The sequence below is a fragment of the Pongo pygmaeus genome, chromosome 13 (assembly GCF_028885625.2).
Source record: "Pongo pygmaeus isolate AG05252 chromosome 13, NHGRI_mPonPyg2-v2.0_pri, whole genome shotgun sequence".
Taxonomy (NCBI): domain Eukaryota; kingdom Metazoa; phylum Chordata; class Mammalia; order Primates; family Hominidae; genus Pongo; species Pongo pygmaeus.
In genome coordinates, this window is record NC_072386.2 from 38,364,787 (window position 1) to 38,384,911 (window position 20,125).

Genomic DNA, 20,125 nt, shown 5'->3' on the forward strand with positions numbered 1-20,125 from the left:
TTTAGTGAGGCAGGAGGCAATCATTGCCAGAGGTAGCAATGAGACTTAAAAGCAGGTTACCCAATCCACTTCCAGGCCCTGTTGTCAGTAGGGTTTGTGGTAGGCAACAGCTGTCAATTAAGAGGACTGTCCGGGCGCGGTGGCTCATGCCTATAATCCCAGCACTTTGGGAGGCCGAGGCGGGCGGATCACGAGGTCAGGAGATCGAGACCATCCTGGCTAAAATGGTGAAACCCTGTCTCTACTAAAAATACAAAAAATTAGCCCGGCGTGGTGGTGGGAGCCTGTAGTCCCAGCTACTCGGGAGGCTGAGGCAGGAGAATGGCGTGAACCCGGGAGGCGGAGCTTGCAGTGAGCCGAGATCGCGCCACTGCACTCCAGCTTAGGCGACAGACCGAGACTCCGTCTCAAAAAAAAAAAAAAAAAAAAAAATTAAGAGGACTGCAGGCGGCCAGGCGCAGTGGCTCACGCCTGTAATCCCAGCACTTTCGGAGGCCAAGGCCGGCATATAACCTGAGGTCAGGACTTCGAGACCAGCCGGCCAACATGGTGAAACCCCGTCTCTATTAAAAATACAAAAAAATTAGCCGGGCGTGGTGGCGGACACCTGTTAGTCCCAGCTACTCAGGAGGCTGAGGCAGGAGAATCACTTGAATCCGGGAGGCGGAGGTTGCAGTGAGCCGAAATCGCGTCACTGCACCCCAACTTGAGCAACAAGAGCGAAACCCCGTCTCAAAAAAAAAAAAAAAAAAAAAAAAAAAGGACTGCAGGGGGAGTAGAGAGCCAGATTTCATTTAAAACAGGAAAAGGAACATCCAGCATTTGAGGGCATAGATTTCGCTAACGACAGAAATGAGGCTCACAGATTACGTGACTTGATTAGAGTCACAGTGAGCATAGCGGAGGATGGAACCAGTGCTTTATGTCTACACCGAGGCATAGTGCTCCATTTATGGCTTTTATGTGACGTAACAACTAGGATACACAAGCAAATGGACCCCACTAACCAAGAATCAGAAACCCGAAGGCCCGAGGATCTGGGCACGACAGCGGTTAAGCAAGCGCAGAGCAAGTCGCTGGCCGCGCAATGCCCGGTGGGTCTTGTAGTTTCTTGGCGGGGCATGGCCGGAAGGGAGGAGAGAAGGACGCATTGCATGGCGGGAGATATAGTCCTTGCGGGAAGTCCCTCCTCCCTTGGAAGCCTGGCGGCGCCGGCGCACACTGCTCTTCCTTAAGGGCGGGAGTCTCGGTTTGTGGTGGCTTCGCTGAGGCAGTGGTGGCCGCACTATACCGTTAGAAACTCAGTTTCCCGGAGGTTGTAAGGCCCTTTAAGGCGAAATGGCTCTGGGCGTGCAAGGAGCAGGCGTTGGCAATGGAAGGACCACCGCGACCTCAGGCTGACCGTAGGGAGGGATCTTGAGGGCCCTCCGAGTCCCCTGGGCTTGCGCTTTCTTTCTTTGCAGCCACCGTGCCTACCGCGAGGATGAGCTCGGCCTCGGTCACCGCTTTCGAGAAGGAGCATCTCTGGATGTATCTGCAGGCGCTCGGCTTCGAGCCAGGCCCGGCAACCATTGCCTGCGGAAAGATCGTGTCGCACACGCACCTCGGAGTGTAAGGAGGCCGGGGCCAGCGGGGCGAGGGAGCCTGAGCCGGGGGACGCCGGGGAACTCGCCGTTTTGTAGACCCCGGAGGTTGATTAATCAGAATTGGTTGAGCAGTTACTCTGTGCCAGGCATTGGCTCCAAAGTTCCTACTCCCAGTTGCTGCCAGCCTAGAGGCAGAGACAGACAGTAAATAATGCAAGAGTGCCGGAAGCGCTCCGTAGGGAAGTGCAAAAGTCTGCAGATGGGGAGAGTGCAAAACTGAAGGAGCAGCTTAACTCTGCCTAGGTGGTGGAGGGGTGGTCTGTGAAGTGGTGGGAGGGATGGCGGGTGGTAGTGGAAGAGCATGGGAACCATACGTACAAAACATCTTTTGGACTCAAGGGAGCCTTTGAAGGTGGTTGTTTAATTTTATAATTTTTAATTTTTGAATTAGTAAGGCATGCTGGAGTTAGCATAAAACAACGGAGAAGGGTATTAAAAACAAATACCCTTTTAAGAAAAGTATGGAAAGTAAAAGCCCCTTCCCTACTTTTTCCACTTCTGTTTTATCAACTTTAGCCAGTATCTCTATTTAATCATTCGCGCTGTAGGCCAAGAGGAATTCTTTTCTTTCATATGGAGTCTCGCTCTGTTGCCAGGCTGGAGTGCAGTGGCACGATCTCGGCTCACTGCAACCTCCAACTCCCTGGTTCAAGCGATTCTCCTGCCTCAGCCTCCCAAGTAGCTGAGATTACAGGCACTTGCCACCACGCCCAGCTAATTTTTGTATCTTTAGTAGAGACGGGGTTTCACCATGTTGGCCAGGATGGTCTCGATCTCCTGAGCTCATGATCCACCTGCCTCGGCCTCCCAAAGTGCTGGGATCACAGGCGTGAGCCACCGTGCCCGGCCTCTATTTTTTTAAAGTATTATTATTTTAGAGACAGCAGCTAACCATGTTGCCCAGGCTGGTCTCAAAATTCCTGGGCTCAAGCAGTCCTCCTGCTTCGGTCTTCCAAAGTGCTGGGATTATAGATGTGAGCCATTGTTTTTTTTTTTGAGACAGGGTCTCCCACTCTGTCACCCAGTCTGGAGTGCAGTTGTGCTATCACAACTCACTGCAGCCTCCAACTTCTGGGTTCAGGCGATCCTCCCACTTCACCCTCCTGAGCAGCTGGGACTACAGGTGCGTGGCATCATGCCTAGGGTCGGCATGTTGCCCAGGCTGGTCTTGACCTCCTGGCCTCCAGCAATCCCCCTGCCTTGGCCACTCCAAGTGCTGGGATTACAGATGTGAGCCACCGAGCCTGGCCTGTTTTATTTATGTATCATAGTTGTACATATTTTGGGGATATAAAATTTTGATATTTTGATACACTTATACAATGTATAAGGATCAGATCAGGATAAATGGGATAGCCATCATCTCAAACATTTATCTTTGTGTTGGAAACATTTCAGTTCTTTTCTAGCTATTTTAAAATATACAATAAATTATTTTTAACTATAGTTTCACTTACGTACTTTTGAACACTAGAACTTATTCCTTCTATCTAACTGTATTTTTGTACCCATTAATCAACTTCTCTTCATCCCTCCCTCTCTCCTCTTCCTTTGCTAGACTGTGTTAACCACCATTTTATTCCCTACCTCCATGTGGTCCACTTTTTTTGCTTTCACGTGTGAGAACATGTGATATTTGTCTTTCCGTGCCTGGTTTATTTTACTTAAGATAATGACCTCCAGTCCCATCCATGTTGCTGCAGATGACAGGATTTTCTTCTTTTTGTGTGGCTGAATAATGTTCCATTGTGTATATATACCACAATTTCTTTATCCATTCATCTGTTTTCTTTATCTATTCAACTTAGGTTGATTCTGTATCTTGACTATTGTGTATAATGTGTCACTAAACATGGGAGTGCATATGTCTCTTTCATATACTGATCTCCTTCCTTTTGGATATATACCCAGCAGTGGGATTGCCGGATCATATGGTACTTCTATTTTTAGTTTTTTAAGGAGCCTATGGTTTCCCATAATGGCTGTACTACTTTACATTCCACCAACAAAGTACAAGCATTCCCTTTTCTCTGCAGGATCCACCATCTTGTAACACATGTCCCCTTTAAATGCTTTAAACATGGATGTGGCATCAAATTTACTTTATTGTTTTTATTTTTTGGATAGTCTGGCTCTGTCTCCCAGGCTGGAGTGCAGTGGCCTGAATGTGGCTCACTGCAGCCTCCATTTCCTGGGCTCAAGCGATCCTTCCTTCCACTTCAGCCTCCCAAGTAGCTGGAATTACAGGTGCCTGCTGCCACGCCTGGCTAATTTTAATTCTTTTTTTTTTTTTTTTTTTGAGATGGAGTCTTGCTCTGTCGCCCAGGCCGGAGTGCAGTGGTGCGATCTTGACTCACTGCAACGCCTGCCTCCCTGGTTCAAGCAGTTCTCTGCCTTAGCCTCCCGTGTAGCTGGGAATACAGGGACCTGCCACCACGCCTGGCTAATTTTTTTGTATTTTTAGTAGAGACGGGGTTTCTCCATCTTGGCCAGGCTGAATCTTGAACCCCTGACCTCGTGATCCACCTGCCTTGGCCTCCCAAAGTGCTGGGATTACAGGCGTGAGCCACCACGCCCGGCCGGCTAAGTTTAATTCTATTCTTTTTGTAGAGATGGGTTCTCACTGTGTTACTTAGGCTGGTCTTGACCTTCTGGGCTCAAGTGATCCTCCCGCGTCAGCCTCCCAAAGTGCTGGGATTACAGACATGAGCCACTGCACCCTGCCAAATTAACTTTTAAAATTGTTTGATGCACTTGTAAATCCAGCTACTCAGAAGGCTGAGGTGGGAGATTGCTTGAGGCCAGAAGTTTAAGACCAGCCTGGGCAACATAGTGAGACCCTGTCTCTTAAAAAAGCAATTAGGTTAGGCATGGTGGTACACACCTGTTAATCCCCGTGCTTTGGGAGGGCAAGGTTGGAGTACTGCTTGAGCCCAGGAGTTTGAGGCTACAGTGAGCTATGATGGTAGCACTGCACTCCAGCCTGGGTAACAAGAGTGAGAACCCTGTCTCTTAAAAACAAAAAAGAGGCCGGGTGCAGTGGCTCATGCCTGTAATTCCAGCACTTTGGGAGGCCGAGATGGGCAGATCACGAGGTCAGGAAATTGAGACCATCCTGGCTAACACGGTGAAACCCCGTCTCTACTAAAAATACAAAAAATTAGCTGGGCGTGTTGGCAGGCGCCTGTAGTCTCAGCTATTCGGGAGGCTGAGGCGGGAGAATGGCCTGAACCCGGGAGGCGGAGCTTGCAGCGAGCCTAGATCGCGCTGCTGCACTCCAGCCTGGGGGACAGAGCGAGACTCCGTCTCAAAAAAAACCACAAAAAAACCCAAAAAAACCCCCATTTTTTGAATTCACTTATATTTTATACATATACATTCTCTTTGGTTTGCAGTTTATGATTTTTTTGTTTCTATGACCCTGTAGTGGTATGACCACTTTTCTTTCTTTCTTTTTTTTTTTTTGAGATGGAATTTTGCTCTTGTTGCCCAGGCTGGAGTGCAATGGCATGATCTCGGCCCACCGCAACCTCCGCCTCCCCGGTTCAAGCGATTCTCCTGCCTCAGCCTCTGGTGTAGCTGGGATTATAGGCATACGCCACCATGCCCCGCTAATTTTGTATTTTTAGTAGAGACAGGGTTTCTCCTTGTTGGTCAGGTTGGTCTCGAACTCCCGACCTTAGGTGATCCACCCGCCTCGGCCTCCCAGAGTGCTGGGATTACAGGCGTGAGCCACCGGGCCTGGCTCCACTTTTTTTAAAATGTTAAACATATACTTAACATATGACTCAGCAATCCATTCCAAGGTATTTGCCCAAAAGGTTTGCAGTTTGGAAAAATCATATGGTTGCATTACAGAGAATAGATAGAAGGGGAAGAAGGGCTTTGCAGTTAATTATTTAGGCCTGAACTAAAGTGGCAGTAGGAATAAAAAGAGGTGATTCATTTATTTGTTCATTCAACAAATATTTATTGACCACTGTATTGGACCTGGCTATACAGTGGTGAAGAGCATTGATATAAATTTTCTCTTATATAATTTTTTTTTTTTTTTTGAGACGAAGTCTTGCTCTGTCGCCAGGCTGGAGTGTGGTGGGGCAATCTTGGCTCACTGCAACCTCTGCCTCCTGGGTTCAAGCGATTCTCCTGCCTCAGCCTCCTGAGTAGCTGGGATTACAGGTGTGCGCCACCACGCCCAGCTAATTTTTGTATTTTTAGTAGAGATGGCGTTTCACCATGTTGGCCAGGATGGTCTCGGTCTCTTGACTCATGATCTGCCTGCCTCGGCCTCCCAAATTGCTGGGATTACAGGTGTGAGCCACTGCACCCGGCCCCTTAACAGAATTTTAGTCTAGTGATGGAACAAATCTTCAACAAATATCTTATTACAAATTACAATAAGTGTCAAAGAGAAGAGAACAAGGTACTTTGTGAAAAAACAACAGGTTTGAGAGATGGTAAGGAAGTAGGGTAGATGGAACTTCATTTGCGTTACTAGAAGAGTAGAGACTTTCTAAGGACAAAAGTGTTGTTTGACAAATGGATAGGCATAGGAACTTACGCAAGAGAATAGTAATCCTAAGTCAGAAATTCACTTGATTTGATTTTTTGGAAGGAAATTTCATGCTTTGCCGTTTAAGTTAACTCTTGATTCCTTATAGTTGTGTAGCATTTCTTAAAGGGTTTAGTGTTTTTTCATTTTTGTTTTCACATTTTTTTTTTTAGGCTTTGTTTTGATTAATTAGGGTAATTGGAACAATAAAAACTAATGCCAGCATTATGTTATAAATATGGTTCTGGGAATAAAAATCTAGTAGTGAAGACCCTGGACTCTAGGGTGAGGTGACATATTTCAAATCAGTGCTTTCTCCACATCCTCTCCAGCACCTGTTGTTTCCTGACTTTTTAATGATTGCCATTCTAACTGGTGTGAGATGGTATCTCATTGTGGTTTTGATTTGCATTTCTCTGATGGCCAGTGATGGTGAGCATTTTTTCATGTGTTTTTTGGCTGCATAAATGTCTTCTTTTGAGAAGTGTCTGTTCATATCCTTTGCCCACTTTTTGATGGGGTTGTTTTTTTCTTGTAAATTTGTTTGAGTTCATTGTAGATTCTGGATATTAGCCCTTTGTCGGATAAGTAGGTTGCAAAACTTTTCTCCCATTCTGTAGGTTGCCTGTTCACTCTGATGGTAGTTTCTTTTGCTGTGCAGAAGCTCTTTAGTTTAGTTAGATCCCATTTGTCAATTTTGGCTTTTGTTGCCATTGCTTTTGGTGTTTTAGACATGAACTCCTTGCTCATGCCTATGTCCTGAATGGTATTGCCTAAGTTTTCTTCTAGGGTTTTTATGGTTTTAGGTCTAACATGTACTCTTAATAAATATTAACTATTTATTGTTATTCAGTAAATGTAGGTTGTTACCATTATAAGGCATGGTTCTCTCTCGAAATAGGTTTTCCTTCCTTTTCTGTAGCGTGTTTTCATTAAAGCCAGTTGTGCCAGTCTTATATTGAATCTGTGTTTTCAGAATTAGAAAATGAAAGCTTGTATGTTTTTCTTAACTGGTTATAAAATGTACGTGAATGAGAAAAATTAATTTGCCTTGACTTCCTGAAGAGAATGAAAACATTAATTTGTGTCAAACTCTTACTCAGCTTTTGATGATGTTTGGTTTATTAACCTTTTTCTTTTTCTATTTCTATTTCATTTTTAACCACTAGGAACATGTTTGACAAGCTGAACCGTGATGCCTTTCATATAGTTTCTTATTTTTTGTTTCAAGTTCTGGACCAGTCTCTCACCAAAGAAGTTTTCAAGTAAGGAAAAATAATTTCATTTTCTTAAGTTTCTTTCCAAATTTGAAAATGGACAGCGTTTTGATACAAGCCAGAATTCTCTCCTTTTTTTTTTTTTTGAGACGGAGTCTCACTCCGTCACCCAGGCTGGAGTGCAGTGGCGTGATCTAGGCTCACTGCAACCTCTGCCTCCTGGGTTCAAAAAATTCTCCTGTCTCAGCATCCTGGATAGCTGGGATTACAGGCGACTGCCACAACACCCAGCTAAGTTTTGCATTTTTACTGGAGCTAGGGTTTCACCTTGTTGGTCAGGCTGGTCTCAAACTCCTGACCTCAGGTGATCCACCTGCCTCGGCCTCCCAAAGTGTTGGGATTACAGGCGTGAGCCACTGCGCCCGGCATAAACCAGAATTTCAACTTGGCCTTTGACTGTTGTTTTGAATGAATATTACAAAATTCAGGTTTGAGTATTATACATTTAATACTTAATCTTTATAAATCTGGGTGATTTTTTCTTTGGTACATATCTTAAAATCATTGTGTATTTTATAGGTAATATAGTTTTTATAGAATTCTTAACATTTTCTTTACGGTCTTAATAATTAAGCAAATTATTGTTAGCAAAACAAATGATATCAATCTGTATGAACTTGATTTTGCCCTATTTTTTTTTGGTCGGTACTCTGTGCCTTACTACTTTTCCTATAGGCAGTGTTGTTTTGTCTACATGGTTCTCTGTAAATCCTCATTATTTTCAGTGATATATTAAAGCATCAATTGCTTTAGGCAAAAATCATTCCTATTACATTTACTCTATTGTTATATGCTGTTGAATATTAGTTTAAGAAGGAGATAAAAATGTAAGCACCCACAAGTCTCAGTTCTAAATTATTTTGCATGTGATTTGTGTTTCTTCTATCTAAAAAAGTGTTCAAATTTATTTTGATATTTATATTGTGCCATCAATCTTTTATATAGAAAAGCAGCAAGTAGATCGATCGCTTAGGGCATTATTTTCATTTTTGATAATCTATTTTGAATATTTTGCTTTTATTTAAAGTTCTGAGTATGCAGGACAATAGGTATGTTTGGATCATTTTTTGGAATTCCCTATTATTAAGGCATAGGGTTTCTTCTGTCCAAATAAAAACAGATTTTTACTTTTTTTTTTTTGCTGATTATCAACATTATGGCTCATTTTAAGTAATTCAGAAAACATAGGAAAATGTAAAAATTGTTTTGAAACCTGTCAACCATGGAGTATCACTGTTGACATTCTAGCCTTTTAGTCTTTCTGTTCCCTATGCATGCTCAGTTTTTTCTGCGAATACTGAATGTAGTTATAGAAAAACTATGAGGCCTTAAATAATTGTGCCTCAGAATAAAAATTTGGAAAAACCTGACTGTGAAAGGAAATAAGTAGGTAAATTTTAAACCCTAATATTTTTGACCAAAGTTGAAGCAAAACTTTTCTTTTTAATGTTTTTCTGTCTTGTTTAGCCACAAAACAATAGCACCCACAGTTATGATAAGGATTATCTCCAGGAGTCATAATCTTGTATGCCATTTTTTTCTTCTTCATATATATCTGTTTATGTTTCTCTCCGGCAAGATTACTATTTCTTTTCAGGCTTAATTTACTAATTTATTTATATTGTCTTTATGCACTAGTCCAGTGGATCCATTGAGATTGTTGTCTTTAGCTGATTTTCAGCAATTTTTATAGCTGTTCATTCCCTCATTTAATACATTTTAGTTATTTGTATGAAACAGAACTCAACCCTATAGATGTTTATAAATAAAAAAATTGAATTTCTCACAGGTTGGTGTCTCTCTAGCTGTTATCTAAGAAGGTTAGCTTTAATTCATTTCACTTTAATGTTTTTTTTTTCTTTTGAGACAGGGTCACCCAGGCTGCAGTGCAGTGGTGCCATCTTGGCTCACTGCAGACTCCACCTCCTGGGTTCAAGCAATACTCGTGCCTCAGCTCCCAAGTAGCTGGGGCTATAGGCGCACACCACTATGCCTAGCTAATTTTTATATTTTCAGTAGAGATGGGATTTCTCCATGTTGGCCAGGCTGGTCTCAAACTCCTGGCCTCAAGTGATCTGTCTGCATTGGCTTTCCAAAGTGCTGGGATTAAAAGTGTGAGCCACCGCGCTTGGCCATGCATTAATATTTCTGGTATTAGAAATAAGTTTGATTTTTAAAAAATTTGCTGAGGCTTTTTTTTGGCTATTGTTGTGCATAGTCCTTATGCTTTTATTTTTGTTTTCCAGATTTTGTTGGCCCCCATTTGACCAAAAAAGTGATACTGAATTCCGAAAACATTGCTGTGAATGGATAAAAAGGATTTCTGTAAGTATTCTTTTTGTTAGAAGATACAGACTTTAAGAAGTTAAAAACTACTTTAACTCTTTAACTTTTTAGAGGTGAAATCTTTTTAATGCTTTAATGCTATCAGTATAAGCAAGGAAATATTAGTTAAAATAGTCTTCTTTGATGGTTTTTGGTTGGGATTCTATATATTTCGAAGAAACCAGCTTTGCTGGCCAGGTGTACTGAAAATAGGTTTTAGAGTTCCTGAGAGTTTATAGCACAGTTTTTGTTTAAAGAAAACTTTTTCAACCGTATATTATTTCAGTTTGTTTCCCCAGATAGTATCAATGATTGTGTCTGTATCATTATAATTGTTTTTTCTGACCAGGTCCATGTAGAGTTTAGAAAAACCAAAACATGTAACTTGTGGTTTAAAAGGAATAATTCTGATCAAATTCTTTATTTTATTTTTTTTTTTTGAGACAGAGTCTTCTTCTGTCACCCAGGCTGGAGTGCAATGGCGCAATCTTGGCTCACTGCAACTTCGGCCTCCCAGGTTCGAACGATTCTCCCATCTCAGCCTCCTGAGTAGCTGGGATTACAGCCATGTACTACCATGCCCAGATAACTTTTGTATTTTTAGTAGAGACGGGGTTTCACCATGTTGGCCAGGCTAGTCTTGAACTCCTGACCTCCAGTGATCCGTCTGCCTCGGCCTCCCAAAATGCTGGGATTACAGGTATGAGCCACCGCACCCAGCCCTGATCAAATTCTTTTATGCTTCAAAAATGGTATGATGAGGAGACAGTGGCCTGGGGGCCTTACCCACTTGGACTGCTTTGCACTCTGCTGCAGAGTTGGACATGTCCAAGCCACTGTGCTATGAAGAGGTCCTAGGGAACCCCACGCCAACCTATAGCATAGTGCTCATGAAAATGTGGGACTTCTATTGCAAGACTGTCACACCCTTTAACAAAAATAGTGTGATGTAAATGTTAGAGTTATTGTTAACAAGGTCTTCAAATCATCTTATTTCTTTTCTTCATAGGGTGAATGTGGAAGTAGCTTTCCTCAAGTTGTTGGTTCACTATTTCTTTCTCCTGGTGGTCCTAAGTTTATTCATCTGATGTATCATTTTGCAAGATTTGTTGCAATGAAATATATTAAATCCAATTCTAAAAGTAAGTTCAACTTATGAAAGATTTTTTGTTTTGATTCTTAAATTTTTATTGTTCTTTACAATTTTTAAATCATGAAGAGATGTTAGTAAGATCAAGGTAAGTTAAAACATTAATGTACCCCAAAAAGGAAATGGTTAATATTCTGCTGGAACTGTACTTTAAAATCTTCTCATAATAAACACAGTTACTATTTATTTTATTATGTTCTAATACAAGGGTTGGGAAACATTTCTTTTTTTTTTTTTTTGAGACACAGTTTCGCTCTTGTTGCCCAAGCTGGAGTGCAATGGCATGATCTTGGCTCACTGCAACCTCTGCCTCCCGGGTTCAAGCAATTTTCCTGCCTCAGCCTCCTGAGTAGCTGGGATTACAGGTGTGTGCCACCATGCCTGGCTAATTTTTTGTATTTTTAGTAGAAACGGGGTTTTACCATGTTAGCCAGGCTGGTCTTGAACTCCTGACCTCAGATGATCTGCCCACCTGGGCCTCCCAAAGTGTTGGGATTACAGGTATGAGCCAATGCGCCTGGCATTTTTTTTTTTTTTTTGAGACGAAGTTTTTTTTCTTGTTGCCCAGGCTGTAGTGCAATGGCGCAATCTCGGCTCACCGCAACCTCTGCCTCCTGGGTTCAAGCGATTCTCCTGCCTCAGCCCCCTGAGTAGCTGGGATTGCAGGCATGCACCTCTACACCCGGCTAATTTTGTATTTTTAGTAGAGATAGGGTTTCTCCCTGTTGGTCAGGCTGGTCTCAAACGCCCGACCTCAGGTGATCCGCCTGCCTTGGCCTCCCAAAGTGTTAGGATTACACCAAAGTGTTAGGATTACAGGTGTGAGACACCACGCCCGGCCTTTTGTTGTTGTTTTTTTTAATATCGGGGTTGCACCTTATTTCCCAGGCTGGTCTTGAACCCCTGTGCTCAGGCAGTCTTCCTGCCTTGGCCTCCTAAAGTGCTGGGATTACATGCATGAGCCACCGTGCCCGGCGACAACTGATACTTTTATCACTATTGTATGGATAATGTCTGTTTTCCTAAAGGCTTATTAACATAGTATGTGACCAGACATTTTAATCTTTTCAGTCTGATAGGTTGCAGTGGAATCTCAGTATAGTTTTAATTTGTATTTCTCTTATTAGTGAGGTTGAAAATTGTTTCATGTTTAAGAGCAATTTGTACTTAAAAAAAAAAAAATGTTTATTTTTTGGCTGAGTGTGGTGGCTCATGCTGTAATCCCAGGACTTTGGGAGGTTGAGGTAGGCAGATCACTTGAGGTCAGGAGTTCGACACCAGCCTGGCCAACATGGTGAAACCCTGTCATTACTGAAAATACAAAAATTAGCCGGGCATGGTGGTGGGCACCTGTAATCCCAGCTACTTGGGAGGCTGAGGCACGAGAATCGCTTGAACCTGGGAGGCAGAGGGTGCAGTGAGCCAAGATCGCACCACTGCATTCCAGCCTGGGTGATAGAGCAGACTCAGTCTGAAAAAAAATTTTTATTTTATTTTTTTAGAGATGGGGTGGGTCTCCCTATGTTGCCCAGGCTGGTTTTGATTCGAACTCCTGGTCTCAAGTAATCCTCCCACCTTGGCCTCCCAAAGTACTAGGATTACAAATGTCATATAAGAATGTTTCCAATTTTTCTGCTACTGGATGATCTGCCCCAATTACATGTAATACAAACTATTTTATATAAAATATGTGTGTTTGGATTTAATAAGGCATAAGACTTCTAAGCATGGATTGTCCTATTTCTGGATTTAAACCAATTCCAGTCAACATGTTCAGAATCTAGATAACTTCTAAATTTGGTCACTCATTTCCTGTGAAATATTTAGAAATTTTGATGGTTTCTTTTTTTTTTTTCCCAGACGAAGTCTCACTCTGTTGCCCAAGCTGGAGTGCAGTGGCGCGATCTCGGCTTACTGCAACATCCACTTCCCGGGTTCAAGCGATTCTACTGCTTCAGCCTCCCGAGTAGCTGGGACTACAGGCATGCGCCACCATGACTGGCTAATTTTTTTGTATTTTTAGTACAGATGGGGTATCATTATGTTGGCCAGGCTGGTCTCGAACTCCTGACCTCGTGATCCACTCGCCTTGGCCTCCCAAAGTGCTGGGATTACAGACCTGAGCCACTGCACCCGGCCAATTCTGGTGGTTTCTCTGAGGCAATGCTAGAACCTGGATAAGCAACATTAATGCATTGTGGAAGTCCCTGATTTTCAGAATATTCATGTTTTTGTTGTATTGAGCCATGTTAAAGTAGGATTTATTACAGGTAAAAACCTGAACTCTGAATTATTTACATGAGTTATTCTCAGGTCTACTCTGGTTTTTAGTAACACAATGAAGAATTGTTTGAGAAATGAACAGTGGTTTTATTTGGTTATCCTGTCCTATTGGTCTTACTAGGAGGAAAAGTAAACTGATGGCAGCAATGGAGATGATGTGATCTCCTCTTATCTTTTTATACTGACTTTATTCCTTTGTTAAAAGATTCTATGGCTGGGTGCGGTGGCTCACACCTATAATCCCAGCACTTTGGGAGGTCAGGGCGGGCAGGTCATGAGGCCAGGAGATCAAGATCATCCTGGCTAACACGGTGAAACCCCGCCTCTACTAAAACTACAAAAAATTAGCCGGGCGTGGTGGCGGGCACCTGTAGTCCCAGCTACTCGGGAGGCTGAGGCAGGAGAATGGTGTGAACCCTGGAGGTGGAGGTTGCAGTGATCCTGGATCGCGCCACTGCACTCCAGCCTGGGTGACTGAGGGAGACTCCGTCTCAAAAAGAAAAAGAAAAAAAGATTCCGTTTGGAAGCAAAGTAGCTCTTATTATAATTTGAGATATCTATAAATAAATACACTTTATAGATATAAATGTATTTCTAGATATCTCAAATTATAATAAGAATTTTTTTAGGTAGATACACTCTGAAAATTTTTAATTGTGTAAAATAACTCACCTTTAGAAAGCTTTTTTAGTTGCCTGCCTTAATAAAAGATGATCTTACTTTCATTAACATTAGTTGTGTCAGGCTGAATGTGGTGGCCTGTAATCCCAGCACTCTGGGAGACTGAGACAGGAGGATCCCTTGAGTCCTGGAGTTCAAGACGAGCCTGGGCAACACCTTCAGACCCAGTCTCTACAAAAATTAATAAAAAAAAATTAGTTGGGCATGGTGGTGTGTGCTTGTAGTCTCAGCTACTCTGGAGGCTGAGGTGAGAGGATTGCTCGAACCCGGAAGGTTGAGGCTGCAGTGACCTATGCTTGTGCCACTGCACTCCAGCCTGGGCAATAGAGTGAGACCCTGTTTCAAAAAACCAACCCAAAATACCAAAACAAAACATTAGTTGTTATATGTTTGTGGTATACTAGCTTTTGGGGAGTTGTTAGTTACATGATGTTAATTTCTTAATATTGAAATTCAACATTTTTGGTGTTTATTAGCTTGTAAGTCTGTTTTCCTTTTTTTAAAAGTCAATCAAATTTAGCAGTGGGAGATTGTATACCACCAACGTTAGTGACACTAATGTTCAATTCTGATAACCCACTACTATCAGACCATCCTGTTTTCTATAATCTTATTTGTGTTCCGTGTAGATTCTTCTCATCATTTTGTAGAGACATTTAACATAAAACCACAGGACTTGCACAAATGCATTGCCAGATGCCATTTGGCACGTAGCAGATTTTTACAAATTTTGCAAAGAGAAGATTGTGTTACCCAAAAATATCAGGAAAATGCACAGTAAGTAGTACCTTGATAGTTAGAAAATAATTTCTTTCTTTTGAACAGATGTCACCAATATAATGTCAGCAGAAATAATCCATGCCTACCTGAAAACCTTGGCGATTATCTTTCTATTTTAAAGTCAGATAACTTCTTCTTTTTTTTTCTATCTGAGACAGGGTCTGGTTCTGTCACCCAGGCTCCTAGGCTGGAATGCAGTGGCGCGATGTCGGCTCACTACAGCGTCTGCTTCCTAGGCTTAAGTCATCCTCCCAACTCAGCCTCCAGAGTACCTGGGATTATAGTCGCAGGCCACCATGCCCAGCTAATTTTTGTATTTTTAATAGAGACAGGGTTTCACCATGTTGCCTAGACTGATCTCAAACTTCTGAGCTCACGTAGTCCGCCCGTCTCAGCCTCCCAAAGTGCTGAGATTACAGGCATGAGCCACTGTGGCTGGCTATAGTCAGATAACTTCTGCCTAAAATATTTTAAAACTTTAGGCATACTATAAATGTAAGTTTAGGGAAAAAGAAAAGATCACTTTACTTATTTATTTATTTATTTATTTTGGGATGGAGTCTCGCTGTGTTGCCCAGGCTTGAGTGCAGTAGTGCAATCTTGGCTCACTGCAACCTCCACCTGGGTTCAAACGATTCTCCTGCCTCAGGCTCCCGAGTAGCTGAGATTACAGGCACCTGCCACCATGCCTGGCTCATTGTTTTTTTTGTATTTATAGTAGCAACCGGGTTTTGCCATGTTGACCATGCTGGTCTCGAACTCCTGACCTCAAGTGATCCACCTGCCTTGGCCTCCCAAAGTGCTGGGATTGCAGGCATGAGCCACTGTGCCCGGCCCACTTTAGTTTAAAAAGTTCAGTTTTCTTATGTGCTTTGTAAAATATGGAAATATATTTTAAAGTTGTAATTGTAGTGTTTATTTTATTTCGTATCCTTTTTTGTCTTGATATTTCATTCTGTAAATTTTTGCGCATTGCCATAGTATATTACTATTTTTTTTTTTTTGAGACGGAGTCGCACTCTGTTGCTGAGGCTGGAGTGCAGTGTCACAATCTCGGCTCACTGCAACCTCCACCTCCCGGGTTCAAGCAATTCTCCTGCCTCAGCCTCCCGAGTAATTGGGATTACAGGTGCATGCTACCATGCCTAGCTAATTTTTGTATTTTTTAGTAGAGAAGGGGTTTCGCCATGTTGGCCAGGCTGGTCTCGAACTCCTGGCCTCAGGTAATCCACCCGCTTCAGCCTCCCAAAGTGCTGGGATTATAGGCGTGAGCCACTGTATCCTACCAGTGTATTACTTTTAATGTCTATTAGTCCTATTAGTGGATATTTCTTTAAGCAGATATTCTTTCAGGTAGGTAGTCCATCATTTTTTTAAACCACTTAATGCTATTTTATATTTAGGTTCATCTATGCAGCATATCTTTTTTTCTTGGAGTTTCTTCTATGTGTCAGATACTGTTTAGGCATTGATATTACAGAATTGAACAAGACAGACAAGGCTGTTACTCTCAAAGAATAGGTTGTATATAATTATGTGTGCGTGTGGTTTTTTTTTTTTTTTTTTTGAGACAAGGTCTTGCTCTGTCGCTTAGCTAGACTAGAGTGCAGTGGCATGATTATGACTCATGGCAGCCTCAGCCTTCTGGGCTCAAGTGATCTTCCTGCTGTAGCTGGGAGTACAGGCGTGTTCTACCACACCCAGCTAATTTTTAAATTTTTTTGTAGAGACAGGGTCTTGCTTTGTAGCCAGCTGGTCTCAAACTCCTGGCCTGAAGCCACATTCCTGCCTCAGCCTCCCGAAATATAGGCATTACAGGTGTGAGCCATCGCACCTGGCCTAATTTCTTTTTTGCAATTGTAAACAACTACAGTAGGATAACTTTGTAGAATGCTTTGTTATATATTACTAAAGCTATAGAATCCTTTGAAATTAACTGAAATGTTGCCTGACTGTATTAGATAACATTTAAATTTGTCCCCTGGGTATGGGAGATGAGGATAAGAGCAGAGTCGTCTTACTAACCTCCATCATTTTAATTGGAGAGGATATACTAACCTACGAGTCCTAGGTCCATCTCAGTAGGAGCCTGTATGTTGAATCACTTGTGTGATAAAGAGAGTCTAGAGTCCTTTAGCTTGCTGGTGGCTGTACCCAGAGGCCTTAAACAAGGATATGCAAAGGGAAAATAGAGAAGTGGGCTATACTAATTAATCGTAATGGTATTATAGTGTCATTTTGTACGTTTTCTTGCAGATTATCAGTTAAGCAGGTACGAAACTTGAGATCTGAATGTATAGGATTGGAAAACCAAATAAAGAAGTAAGTGACTTTTAGAGCTAGAAGTTGCCTTAGATACTAGTTTAGCTCTTGCATTTTACAGGTTAGGAAACAGACTCCCACAAACATTAATTAAAATAATATATCAATAGCCAGATGATGATAGGATTAGAGCATAGTTATGACTGCTAGTCCAGTTTTCCTAATAAATTATTATTGCTTGCAGATTAAATTTTATTTTTTGTTGGGGTGGTTGTTGGTGGGTTGATTTGAAGACTAATTAGCTCTTTGAATATTAGATTACCATGTGATTTTTCATATGACTAATTAGATTATTTAATTTTTATTAGAATGGAACCCTATGATGACCACAGTAATATAGAAGAAAAAATTCAAAAGGTGAGACAACTTATAAAAGGAGAAATTTAATCTTTTAAAATTCTGTGATATGCAGTGTTTGCTTAATTAGTGGGACTCTTATAGTTTATTTACCACTTTTTTTTTTTTGGAGTTGGAGTCTCGCTCTGTTGCCCAGGCTGGAGTGCAGTGGCATGATTTTGGCTCACTACACCCTCTGCCTCCTGAGTTCAAGTGATTCTCTTGCCTCAGCCTCCTGAGTAGCTGGGATTACAAGCATGCGCCACCACACCTGGCTAATTTTGTGTTTTTAGTAGAGACAGAGTTTCACCATGTTGGCCAGGCTGGTCTTGAACTCCTGAGCTCAGATGATCTGCATGCCTTGGCCTCCCAAAGTGCTGGGATTATAGGCGTGAGCCACCGCACCCAGCCTCCCTTCTCCTTCCCCTTCCCCTCTCCCTTTTGAGATGGAGTCTCACTCTCCTAGGCTGGAGTGCAGTGGCGTGGTCTCGGCTCACTGCAACCTCCGCCTCCTGGGTTCAAGCGATTCTCCTGCCTCAGCCTCCCTAGTAAGTGGGATTACAGGTGGGTGCCAATATGTGCAGCTGATTTTTGTACTTTTGTAGAGACAGGGTTTCACCATGTTGGCCAAGCTGGTCTTGAACTCCTGACCTCAGGTAATCTGCCCACCTCGGTCTCCCAAAGTGCTGGGATTACAGGCATGAGCCACTGCGCCCGGTCCCATTACTTTTTATAGTACTATTACTTTTTTTTTTTAAACTCATAGGTTGTATATATAAAGATATTAATAGAGTGCCTCTAAAACACTTGAATATAATGGAAAAATGAACTTATAATTCATAAGCTTAATTATATTCAAAAGGGTTTTTAGATATGATTAATTTGAAATTCTCCACCCCAGTACAAAAAGCTCTGCTTGATTGTGGTATAACCTAGTCAGTGGTATTAATTTATCTAAATAAAATGGATTAACTGAAGGGAGATGTTAAGTATGAAAGGAGAATGAGGAATCAAAATGAGGCTGGTTTGGCAGGAGGGAGGATTCTGACAGATGAAAATGATCTGAGGCCTCCAGAGTTTGGCTTTGATGTGAGTTAAGTATTTTCTTAGGTTTTCTTTTTTTTTTTGGATAAAATCTCTCTCAAGGTCTTTGTTTTGATTCTGTGATTGCCACGCCAAACTGCTGTGGGTATAAATTTGGCTTCCAAGGTACGTTGTCACTTGTAAAGGTGAGCGCCCTCTTCAGGAAATATTTTTATTCAGTGAATGTATTGATCATCTGATTGATATGTGCTAGGTATCTTGTAGACATTAGGGCTACAACAATGAGGAGAACAGGCAAGGCAAAGTCACTTCCTTCATGGAATTTTCCATTTAATGAATCTCTGATTGCAAATTATATAATTAAAATAATTTGCAGAACCTATTAAAGTTTTCACATCAGTCTCTTCTGAGTTTGGTTCATATTTGTTTTCCCTGAGTACAGTCAACTTTGAGCCATTGACAAGATAAAAATCTAGACTTGGAAAATCTGAGAACCAGATCCTGGATAATTACAGATTCATCAAGGAAATGCCATCCTGTGAGACCTCTAGACTGCTAGCCAATGAGTCTTCCTTTGCGAACAACTTTACCTTGCCATACAACATGTCAGAGATATTTAGGGTGGCACACACCTATAGTTTCACCTACTCGGGAGGCTGAGGCAGGAGGATTGTTTGAGCCCAGGAGCTCAAGGCTGCAGTGTGCTCTGGTTGTGCCAGTGGACTGTAGCCTGGGCAACAGAGCGAGACCCGTCTTTAAAAAAAAAAAAAAAAAAAAAAAAGAGGCGGCGGTACAGTGGCTCACGCCTGTGAGCACTTTGGGAGGCCGAGATGGTTGGATCACTTGAGGCCAGGAGTTCGAGGCCAGCCTGGCCAACATGGTGAAACCCTGTCTCTACCAAAAGTAAAAAAGTAGCCTGGTGTGGTGGTACTCATCTGTAGTCCCAGCTACTTGGGTGACTGAGGCATGAGAATCACTTGAACCTGGGAGGCAGAGGTTGCAGTGAGCCAAGATTGTGCCACTGCACTCCAGCCTGGGCGACAGAGTGAGAACTTGTTTCAAAAAAAAAAAGAAAAGAAAAAAGAAAAAAAGTGAACTAATTAGAGATATTTAATATTGTATTTTTATCATGCAGGAAGAACATGTGTATAATTATATTTCTCCACCTCCCTCCCTCTTTTGTAAATTCTGTTAAAGCATAACATATATACAAGAAATGTGTAACTCATAAGTATATAGCTTGACAAATTTTCACAAAGTGAACATGTCCATGTAACCATTATCATTTAAGGAATAGGATGTTACCAGCACCCTAGAATCCTCCTTGAACCTGTTTAGTTTACACTGTTTCCCCCCATGGGGAAACACTGCCCTCACATGTTACACTAAAGATTAGTTTTGCCTGTTTTTGAACTTCATATAAATGCCAGTATATAGAATATATTCTTTTGTGTCTGACTTTGGCTCAACATTGTTTATGATATTTATCCATACTGTTGTGTGTAATTGTAGTATATTTATTCTCATTGCTGCTTAGTGTTCTATTTTGTGAATATAGCACCAATGTACCCTTTTTACTCTGGATGGACCTTTGGATTGTTTCTACTTTTTGATTGTTACAAATAGACATTCTATGAGTATTCTTTTTTTTTTTTTTTGGTAAGGATCCTGGGCTTAAGGGATCCTTTTACCTCAGCCTTCTGAGTAGCTGGGATTACAGGTATGCGCC

The 20,125-nt window shown here is 41.9% G+C and overlaps 1 protein-coding gene across 3 annotated transcripts in view; it reads left to right on the plus strand.

Moving 5' to 3' along the window:
* The first annotated feature begins 816 nt into the window (after positions 1-816).
* HAUS6 (HAUS augmin like complex subunit 6) overlaps positions 817-20,125 on the plus strand; it is a 50,798-nt gene continuing 31,489 nt past the window's right edge. For all 3 annotated transcript variants that reach the window (XR_010123475.1, XM_063650526.1, XM_054500644.2), the window contains exons 1-7: positions 817-1,611; positions 7,368-7,463; positions 9,722-9,800; positions 10,810-10,942; positions 14,544-14,691; positions 16,951-17,016; positions 17,325-17,373. Coding sequence is in view for 2 of the 3 variants with exons in the window: in XM_063650526.1 (XP_063506596.1) it covers positions 1,484-1,611; positions 7,368-7,463; positions 9,722-9,800; positions 10,810-10,942; positions 14,544-14,691; positions 16,951-17,016; positions 17,325-17,373 (699 nt within the window). In the remaining variant the exon portion in view is untranslated. The remainder of the gene's footprint in view (positions 1,612-7,367; positions 7,464-9,721; positions 9,801-10,809; positions 10,943-14,543; positions 14,692-16,950; positions 17,017-17,324; positions 17,374-20,125) is intronic.